Source organism: Arachis ipaensis, chromosome B2 (assembly GCF_059453495.1).
Source record: "Arachis ipaensis isolate K30076 ecotype BB chromosome B2, ASM5945349v1, whole genome shotgun sequence".
Classification (NCBI taxonomy): domain Eukaryota; kingdom Viridiplantae; phylum Streptophyta; class Magnoliopsida; order Fabales; family Fabaceae; genus Arachis; species Arachis ipaensis.
The window spans coordinates 18566579-18577870 of NC_142437.1; the positions used below are offsets into that span (position 1 = coordinate 18566579).

Consider the following 11292-nt stretch of genomic DNA (forward strand, 5'->3'; position numbering starts at 1 on the left):
CGCGTTCTTAGTTGCAGCTGTTCTTCCATAAAAAAGGTATGTATATGAACTAATTAGGGTTTATAAACTATTTATCCCCTTTCTGATTAGTTCTTCGTATGACAATATCATGAATTTCTTGCTTTAAATTTAAGTTTAATTGTGTTTCTGTAATTTTTAATTCCATTTCAACGGGTAATTGATATTCTAATTTTTGTGTCTTCTATTTGCATATAATAGGCACATCATTATTATTATTATCATAGTGCATTGCTGATTTCTTTTTTGGCTTTTGATTGTTGAAAAAGGAACGGAAAAAAGAATCTACAAGCATCATAATCAATTTTCGAGATCGAGTTCCTTAACAATATTTCTTCAAATTTTGTCATTTCACTTTTTCACATCTGGCTTTTATTTTCATATTATTGATACTAACACAAAATCAGTTACCACTATTGGTTGAAAATTGTTTCTTATGGTTACCGTTTTATGAATTTCTGACTTTTTCTTAGTAATGACTACTGGTTTTTCTTTTAGTTCATTTGTGTTTTTGATGCATTATATGTTGCAGGTTATCATTGCCAAATATACAAGGGCAGACATCCCTACATTGGACAAGAAAAAGTAAGCTCTACCTATATGGTTGATTTTTTTTTAAGATTATATTTGTACAACAATAATGATTAGAAGAAATAAAACCTGTGCACTTCGAATAGCTGATTAATTATTAGCTAGTTTCAAATTTAAACAAATAGCTATAGAATATATTGCTGGTAATGTATACTTCTTCAAAAAGTGCATAATAGATATAATCAGAGGGAGGAAACCAAAATTCGACTTCGACTAACTAAAAGCTCAAAAGTTGGCTCGAATTATATATGTATAGATGTGTATATAATACAAAATATAGAGCTCAACTTCAAGCTCAAACATAGCTCATAACTTGCATATACATCACTTTTAAAAAGGTTAAACTACTAGAAGAATGAATTAGTGATGTTAGCCTCTCATAACTCGCTGGCAAATTCATCAACAGTGATTCCCTCCATTCGATAGGAAGCAGATTTTGAGGCAAGTTCCCTCAGCTGTGATACGCTTCTTCCCAATTTCATTGCCACCTTCATTCCAAGCAGCTCCCCGTTTTCTCTTTTCTCCAGAACGCTTTCTTCCAAAGTTGATTTAATGGAGGTTTCTAACTGCTAGAAGAAGCCAGCAGAGTTTTTATACATTTCGAATGCCCATACCAACTTGGCCTTCATGCTCGAAGGTGTTGATTGCAGCATCCAAAAAACCAGCCATGAGAGGCATCATTGACCATTGTAGCATACCTAGCTGTTCTTGTCAAATTCTTATTCTCTCTGCAGAGCAAACAAGCAAGTCAAATTCATAGAAACCACACAAGAATGTTGACAGCAAACAGCTACAAATTTATTTATAGATTTATGTGCTACTCTTTTACCATAAATCTCAACAATTAAATAGTCAGTCTATCACGAGTAGCAATATCTTAACATTTCAGATATCGGTTTTTCCATAGTAAAAGATCATTCTAGAATTCCAAAAATCCAAAATAATTTCATGTTGAACCTTCTAACCATGGTACATAAAATCAAATAAAATAAATAAAAAGTAAGAATGATTGTAAAAAAAGGAGACCTGTAAGGAATATGCTGATGTGTAGAAATGTCCGTGTATTTCTTAGCAATACCAAAGTCAATGATATACACCTACAGAGGGTGCTTGGTTTTGATTCATACAGCAACTGAGGGTGCTTGGTTTTGACATTTTTCTGAATAAGAAAGAAAACTTAGCCAATAGCATGCTCGATCAGACACATATGACTTGTCCTTCAATAATTTAATTTTGCCACTGAAATATCCAGAAACCTTAAATTGCCATGCCCTACAGCACCCCATAGCTCTAATATATCTCTCTTAAGAAAAAAAAAGAACTAGTTTTGCATATTCATTTCTTGGAAAGTCACTAAAACATTACAATTCTCCTAATTTCGGCAGCTCTTGAAATTTTATTTAAAATTTTATTTAAAGTTGCATAATTATACATCATTCTTTATGCAGTAATAGTTGGCTTTTTCAAGTGTCAACTAAATAGCATATTCTTGCTTTCCAACAGGATACACCATGTGCAAATGCCTATTTATATTAAAAAAAACCCCTTCCATATGGTAAAAGTATTATTATTCTCTTTTTCTTTTCTTGCTTTTTGGTGAAATATGGTAAAAGTGTTCACTTATAAACTGAACTCATTGGAATTAAACTATAAATCAAAGAAACAATAATGAAAGAAATTAAAGGGACAAAATCAATTGAGAAGAAAAATGACCAAGTTATTTAGAGAGATTGAACCATATTGCTATAAAGGAATACAAAAGGCATATAAAATCATATTGGATTCGATATCACAGTAAAGGAAAACATATTACAAGTTTACAACAGATAATCACAAAAGAAATTTGAAAATTGAATTATGGAAGGCTGTGGTATTTTCAATGTATTATTGGCATTACTCATAAAGCCACTCAAATTCAAGATACCCCGTGAGAGATTTGAAACATATGCAAATTAACCATGCACAACCAGCTGTTTAATGCCTTTTTAATCAGAATAAACAACCAATAATAGTGCATGGATGAAATGCACAAAAAATCAGATGAAAATACCTGTTTACAGAGGTCTTCAAGGAACTCAGAGTATGTAATGGGTTTCATGTCATTAAATTTAGCAATGAATGAATGCTTGATGATATCAATTATCATTTCGCATACATATTCCCATAATTCTCACTCACTAACAATGTACCTCCTAATTGCCCGTAATACCCTTATCATATTCATATCATATTTCCTTAAAAGATCAAAATGCATACATAAAATATTTACTAGTGTTTAACCAATGCAACCCATTAAGTCCTAACAAAATTAGAATTTAAATCAAAGGGATGCACTAATCATGAACTTCAACACCATATCTAACTTTCATTTTGCTTAAAAAGTGACTTCTATTCATCATATTCTAAAAGGGTTTGCATAATTTTCTATTTAGCATAGGAACTAATCATCAATATACCAAATAAGCAGAAATCAAAGGAAAATAAACTCTAGTAGGCACAATAACTTACCAAAGTAAACCAAATTGTATACGTTGTCCCCACTGTATCGCTTAAACACATTGCTTTTTATCTGAGCAAAATTATTTGACACTAGCAAAGCGAACAATGCATTGTTGTGAGAAACTATATAGGTTGATAGAGTGATTGCCTGAGCTAATAAGATAAAAGAATGAACAAGTAAGACTAGTAAGGAACCAACCTCTGTTTCTTACTCTTGCTTACAAAGAATAACATAGTTAACAAAATATATATGATTTTTCCCTTTTCTTTGGTGTTTTTTTTTTTTTTTTTGGGTGGGAGGGGGGGAACCTAAGAATCTGAGAAAATGAAAGTAATTCCAACGAGGAAGGATACTTGAAGCAGCAATAGCTAAAGATTCATCGGCAATAAATCTCCATATCCAGAATCTCGTACTTGCTGGTGGACAACTTGCAAGTTCTTCAAAAAAACCAATGAGATCAAAGCATTTACGTCATCTGAATTTGGGGAAGAATCAAAGATTGAATTTTTACTATTTTAGTAAATTATATAATTACCCACTTTGGGCTATAATTTAATTACCAATAGTTTAACCATAGTTAACATAGCAACTAATTAAAGGATGACATGTCATAGAGGGTAATATACATATTATTATAGGAAGGGTAGAGTAGAATTTACCTTTGTTTCTATACTTATTGAATATTTTGTATTGAGATTCAAGAAATATTAGATAACCAACATTTTTATTATCAAATTTACCTCTGTAAGAAATTCCTGATATCCTTGTGCTGATGATTGCAAAAGCATCTTAACAACTACTGGAATATCATCAATAATGCCATAGTAAACTGTTCCAAATCTACCTCTATCGAGGACTCTCTCAAAGTTATTGGTCATGTTAACAACTTCATCGAATGAATATTGTCGGCGTTTGGATTCCAAAGGATCACCAGATTCCATATGAATGTAGACATCATCTAATTTTAAGGTCAAAATGTGTGTCATGGTTAATTGTACTTAGTGGACTGTAAATTGTAGTTTTAAGTATTGTTTCTTTTACCTTTTAGCTTTCTCTTTTTAATGTAAATGATGTTAACTACTGCCAGAACTATCAGTAGGAGCATCAAAAATGCAGAAACAGATGCTAGTATATAAATAACTGGATTATTTTTCTTGCTTTTATCTTTTGTCTGTTGGTCACAAGGACCAGATTCACATAGATTTGGATTTTGCCCCAACACCTAGCATCATTCAGTAACAAGAATCAAGTTAAAGTGAAAAACTACATTTAGTTTGCAATCTCTATGGAGGTTCTTACTATCAAGTTTCCATGTGTCATGATTTAAAGTTGTATGTATGTGTATAAGATAAAAGAGAAATAATGAAATCAAGAAAATAATAGTTACATGGAAGGTAATACATTTTAGTACATTCGCTACATGTAAAATATTTTATGTGAAAAGTATACCTGTGACGTTCTAGTATGCTGAAATTGATATGTGATACTATATAATTGTAGAAATTCATGTAACTATGTAAATAACAGGTATTACTGATTCAGGGTATCAAATTAAATAAGAGTAAGATACTTAAGTGATAGTACACCTTCACTTGACTTTGGGAGAAGTGCATTTGGAATTAGACCGGTGAGGTTGTTATTCTGCAAGTTTCTACAAAAGAAAATGTTTCTTTATTTTTTTGTAACAACAAAATTAATAATTTATATTAATGCTGAGAGTATGAAATAAACTTACAGGACTCTAAGCGATGGCAGGTTTTCTACCAGAAAAACAGTTATCGCCCCAATTAAGCTATTATTTGATAAATCCCTGACACAACAAACTCAAATCACTACAATCCAAGTGGAAGATAGGAAAAAATATACAAAAATTCAACGAATTTGCATTCGAGTCACTCACAAGGACTCTAACTCAGTAAGCTTAGAGATATAAACTGCTATGTGTCCAGTGAGTCCTCTTGAAGATAAATTCCTGCATGAATTTTCAAATACATTATAAACGGTTCATTATACTTAACAAATTAAATCTATATATGTATACTTACAAGGATGTGATTCTTGGGGTGCCATTAAAATAAAAAAGGAGTTTTAATCCCAACATAAGCCTAGTAACCCTAAAATCTGGAAAACAAAAAGGTGCATACATTACAACACTAGACATCAACAACAAGAATGCAATACTGTATCAACTAATTCACAGAAAGCAACCCAACAAAAAGAGAAAGGATTTTTGACAAACATTGCTAAGTAAAACATGAAACTAGGGATTATGATAACAAAGCTAGTGAATTCTGAATTGGCATGCATGAAAAATCATACATTGATCACACATAGTAAATTGCAAAGTTGCAAACTTTGAAAGCTGCAGAACTAGGAATTCAAGTTTCATAGGCATACAGTGTATTGAGCTGCTCGGAGAAGTGCTGAATTGTCATCGAGACAGGAACGAGTCACCATTCTTAGAAAATCATGGTTGCTTCTTCTTCTTGTTCTTTTTAGAGGTGTTGAGGAATGAAGAGGAAGCTTTGTTAAGAAGGATGAAGATGATGAACAAGTTAAAGAAGCCATTTGATTGATTCATGGTCATCACACTTGGTGGTTATTGCAGAGTGGATAAGGGATTCTGCAACGCAATTTCATGAGAGGGAAGGATACCGTGAGGAAGGCGGCGCTGCTTGTGACGACGCGGCGGCGATGCTTTCGAGCACGGAGATGGCACGACAGATGGAGAGAATGGGGCACCCAATGAGGCGGTTATCCTCGGTGGCAGCGACGGTGCCGGAACGGGAGAGGAAATACAGAAGATTAGGGTTCATTGTGTGCGAGGCTGATTTAGGGAAGAATCAAAGACTGAATTTTTAATATTTTAGTAAATTATATAATTATCCACTTTGGGTTATAATTTAATTATCAATAGTTTAACCATAGTTAACATAACAACCAATTAAAAGATGACATGTCACAGAGGGTAATATACATGTTATTATTGGAATGGTAGAGTAGAATTTACCTTTTTTCTATCACACTTAGACACACTTAAATACATCATGTGTCGACGTATCCAACCTTATTCTTAATATGTTTTCTTGAAATGAGTTTAGAAATAATATATATTATTAATTAAAACAAAAAATATTTTAAATACTTTATATAGTTAAAACAGGACATTAAAAACAGTTAAAATATTATTTTATATTTTAATATCAATAAAATATAAAAATATTATTATAATTTATCTAAAAATACTTAATATTTTATATATATGATGTGTCTCTATATCTTATAATCTTTTAAAATTTGTGTGTTCGCGTATCCCATATCTTATTGTATCCCGTATCCATATCAGTGTCCATACATCATACGTTCTTAGCCATGGCTAGTTCAATTCTATTGTTAATTTCATTTTGCTTAATTTTGATGATGATATTTTAGTGGCAAAACGGGTAGCCTCCTCGTCTCGCATTATCCCATCAATGTCCGTCCTAAAAATGGACGGGCCTATTTTATCAAATAAAGTGGGCTTAAAATATTAGTTTGTCTTATTTTATGGTAGATTGATAAATTAGTCAATTTAATTTTTTTTAAATAATAAAATTAATTAAAATTAATTAAAAATAATAATCAAAAAATAAAATATAATTAAATTATAATATAATTTTTTATTAGTTTTTATTTTTTAATTTTAATAGAATTGTTTAAAATAATATTCGTCAATAAAATTATTTTTATCTTAAGATATAAGTCATTACATAATTTAAGCATATATATGAAAGTATAAAATAAAATAAATAAAATTAATAATAAAAAAAGAATATAAAAATAATAAAATGTGTTTGAAAATTATTAATAAAAAAAAGAGAAAAATAACACTTGGCCTACGCGAGCTGGTTGGCCACACCCTGTCAAAATGCGCAGATTTGACGAATTTTTTTATTTGGCAGGATTCAAATCTTAGTCCGACTCACTTTTTTTGTGGATTTGATACGTTAGCCTGACGGATTTGACCCATTTTACTATGTCTTTGGAATTGATACCATTTAAAAAAAATACTTTTTATATTTGTAACACGATAAATTATTTATGTTCCAACTAAATTCTATTAAAAATAATCAAAGATTTAAGTTTAATTATAATGTACATTCATAAATCCATGGGATTTACAATTAAATTCAATTCAATTTCAATTTTATTGTGTTCCAAATACAATGCTAAGGAGCATAAAAATTTCCAAAATTGTTGTTGTGATGTGAAGTTTTTTTAAAAGTATATTTTTTCCCCAAACACATTCTTAATATCCCTAATTCTTCCAAGAAAATTTGCCAAAAAAATGTGGCTAAAAGTATCTTTTTAAGAGGAAAGAGTAAGACAGTAAGGATTGGTTTGGATTGGCTTTTTTGAATAAAAAAATATTTTTTAAAAAATAAATATTTTTATTTAATTTTAAACTTATTTAGATATATTTTTAAAAAATTTTAAAAATATTCTTTTTAAAATCAATAATATCTTACTCTTTTAAAAATAAAAATAAAAAATATTTTTAATATATTTTTTAAAAAATCTATTTAAATATAAAAAAATTTTATTAATTTTTTAAAAATAATTGTTTTTTTTATAAGACAATTTAAACTAACCTTAAGTATTTTAATTGGCTTATATTAATTTATTTGGCATACATATATGCATGCTTTACATTTGTGAAAAACAATCATGTATTTGTCCCTGAAAATCAATAATTTGTTTGATAAGAATATTTTTTATAGGAAAATTATAATATAAGATGAATAAATCAGATGACTAGCAGTAATTAGAGATAAAAAAAAGTTGGAGTAATACTCTAAATAGGTCTCTAAAAAATTGGTAATTCGATAGATTTGTTCTTTAAAAAAATTAACTAGGTTCCAGATTCCTAAAATTATTAGATATATGCTATATAGATCTCCAAGTCAGGTTGAACCGGTTAACACGATACTATCTCTCTTACGTAGAGGTTGTAGGTATAACGTGTCAGGTAAAGCAACACGTGTCGCGTTCAGGATAGATTAGTCCCTGGACACGTGGCTAAAACGACGTCGTTTTGGGACAACACCAAACGACACCGTTTTGAGAGAACAGATTCGTCCCCACCATTGTTCCCTGGTTCTCGAAACTTTGACGTTCTAAAGTCAAATAGGTCTCCTAAAATTTTTGTTATAAGTCAAAAAGTCCCTAAATTTATAGTATATATGTCAAATTAGTCCCCTCGAATTAAGCAACTAGAACTATAATTAGAATTAAATCATGATTGAAGTATCCAAAGTATGTCAAAATATGCAATTCCAAGCACATGAAACAACATATCTCAAGTATAATTACAATCAAACAATTAGAATTCGTCAGTATCCTCATTTAGCATCTTGTTCTTTTGCAGAACTTTAATCTCTTTATCTTCATTAATTGGGTGAATAACAGATTCCAAGTTAGTAGAAGTGGGATCATACTAATACATTGCATTGTGGTCATGGTAACCCAAATTCAAAAAACATTTCTATAGGTCAAAAAAATAGATCAAGTCAATGTCTATTGGAAAAAATTTTTGACTTCTCCATTAATGTACACAAGTACCCCTTTGTTGTCTCTAACAAAACTTTCACCACGGTGAAATACAGGTAATATGTCTTTACTCATCTAAATACCAAAAAATAAAACTTTATCACAAGTTAACCAAGCAACTAGCGCAATACAACAACATAATAGAATAAAAAATTCAAATACCTACATTATTTTTGTTATTATCAAATATCTATCCGTAACCACTTCATCATAACTCTTATTTAAGCTACACCTACAACAAGCTGTCTTTGATCTAGCCTAAACATACATCACATGCACGTTTATCATACTTCACTCTTTACTGCTAATTTAATACAGCAAAAACTAACTTAACTTATCTCGAACAATGGCAATATGCACGACACACCACCACCAAACAGTTCTTGTACACACTGTCAAAGCACCATTACGAATTTGGATAAGCGTTAATGGGGTGAAGAATATGAAAGGTTAGGTCGTAAAATCTAGGTGAGGGTTTTGATACTTGTAATTTTACAAAGAGAAAGGGAGGGAATACGTTTTTTTATACAAAGTACCTACTTAAAATTAGGAACCTTTTTTACTTATAATAAAAATTTTAGGAGATCTATTTGACTTTAGAACGTCGAAGTTTCGAGAACCAGAAAACAAAGATGGAGACAAATCTGTCCACTTAAAACGGCGTCGTTTGGCGTCGTCCCAAAATGACGTCATTTTAGCTACATGTCCAAAGATTAATCCATTCTGAGCGCGACACGTGTTACTTTACCTGACACGTCACACCTACAACTTCTATGTAGAAAAGAGTGTGTTGTGTTAACCAATTCAACCTGATTTGAATATCTATATGGCATATATTTAATAATCTTAAAAATTCAAGATCTAGCTAATTTTTTTAGAAAATAAATTTGTCAGACTGCTAAATTTTTAGAAATTTATTTAGGGTATTATTCAAAAAGTTATTACCATAATTTATGATATAATAACTAATAACTAATAATAATAGATAAAGTGAATATAAAAAACCATTATAGAGAGACACAATGTATATATGATAGCATATACTTAAGCCGAATAGAATATACTAATGTATGTATTATCAACTTAGCTACCTAATATTTTGTTATTATTATGTCGGCATGATTTTGAAAATGTTTCTTACGGCCGTACTGTATAATATATTGTCCATGTGATATATTATTATTGGTATTTATGGACAAGCACACAGATCCAGTTGTCATGAAAGTGATTTCATATTCTACACATTTCATATATTCTGTTGCTGGTGTATAATTAAATTATTAATTAGTTAACAGAGTGTAACCATCGATTATCAAAATAGCTATGTTCTGATCTAATAATTACTAAACTAATATTCCATGCACGTTGTTAATCAATAATATTAATTTACACTTACACTTTAACATTGTGTAAGATGTGGGCCGGGTGATAACAATAATTTTGATAACAAATCATAAAAATTTAGGGGTTTTTGTTATTTTTTTTTTCTCTCTATACTTACATATATATCTCAAATAGGATTTATGAGGGATATATGGAGACTATTTCGATAAAGATACTAAAAATATCTTTTTTTTTTAAAATGTTTATATATGTCATAATATTATTGGATATTTTTATTAAATTGGTTAATAATTTAATTTTTAATAAACCAAAACAAAATCGGTTTATTATAACAACAATAATAAATCTAATTATTCGCACTATAATTATTAGACCTGATTTGATTCGACCGATTTAATTTAAACCGAACCATATTTAAATTTTTTGATAAAAAGACAAATATATCCCTAATTTTTGTTTAAAAAAAAACTAAAAAAAATATAATCTAGTGGGTTATATAAATTAATCGGTTCGATCGAATCTGATAACAATTGAATTTATTGTTATTGTTATAAAAAAATTAATTTTATTCTAATTTATTAAGAAATTTAAAAATAACCAATTCATTAATACCTTTAATAATAATACAACATATAAATATCTTTACAAAAAGATGTTTTACACGTCTTTATAAAGCATCCTCCTCCGTTTGTCAGCAAATTCCATAGTAGCTTGGGTTTGATCATTTTTTTCTTCTTGCAATTCGTTGCTGCGGGTTGCTTCTTTTGTTTTTCAAGGTTCTTACCTTTTTATATCATCAATTTGGCTGAAAATATTTCAAATAAATTTTAAAGTGATATCTTAAATTAGTTTTCAATGAATTATTTTATCTAACATGTTAATTCATGACAAATTTTAACTAAAATATAAGTCTATTTGCCTATAAAGATATTGATATATAAATTTTATAATGTTTTAAAGTCTGTCATATATATATATATCATATATATATATATATATATATATATTTTTAAACAAATGAAGCTCAACACATTAAAGTGGAATATACAAAAGAAAGAAAGTAACATAAAGAGCTACGAACAATAAAATAATTCCCTGGCAACTCCATCTGCCTCCCATAGGATCACAACCACGCCATTCTGTGTAGCTCAACACCGTTCTTCTGTGAATAATCTCAAGACTTGTTCTTTTATTTCTTAGATCCGTGTGCATTACATTCCAACCATATGTTCTAAATTACTGCAAAGAAC

The 11292-nt window shown here is 29.6% G+C and overlaps 1 protein-coding gene across 1 annotated transcript; it reads right to left on the minus strand.

Annotated features, from left to right (window-relative positions):
- Window positions 1-986: 986 nt before the first annotated feature.
- LOC107628221 (putative leucine-rich repeat receptor-like protein kinase At2g19210) lies at window positions 987-5544 on the minus strand. The gene is made up of 7 exons (XM_088505703.1): window positions 5507-5544; window positions 5010-5081; window positions 4845-4919; window positions 4680-4760; window positions 4151-4329; window positions 3850-4067; window positions 987-1175 (listed from the first exon to the last, which is right to left on the minus strand). The coding sequence occupies exons 1-7, from the start codon at window positions 5542-5544 to the stop codon at window positions 987-989; spliced, it is 852 nt and encodes a 283-aa protein (XP_088361829.1).
- Between the last annotated feature and the right edge of the window lie 5748 nt (window positions 5545-11292).

Bases quoted from the DNA above. Each gene is read 5' to 3' on its own strand.
- LOC107628221 (XM_088505703.1), bottom strand. From the start codon at position 5,544: ATGACAATTCAGCACTTCTCCGAGCAGCTCAATACACT. The intron at 4,068-4,150 runs GTAAAAGAAACA...CCTTAAAATTAG, and splicing joins TAAAAAGAGAAAGCTAAAAG to ATGATGTCTACATTCATATG. The intron at 1,176-3,849 runs GTAAATTTGATA...TTCTTCTAGCAG, and splicing joins ATCAGGAATTTCTTACAGAG to TTAGAAACCTCCATTAAATC.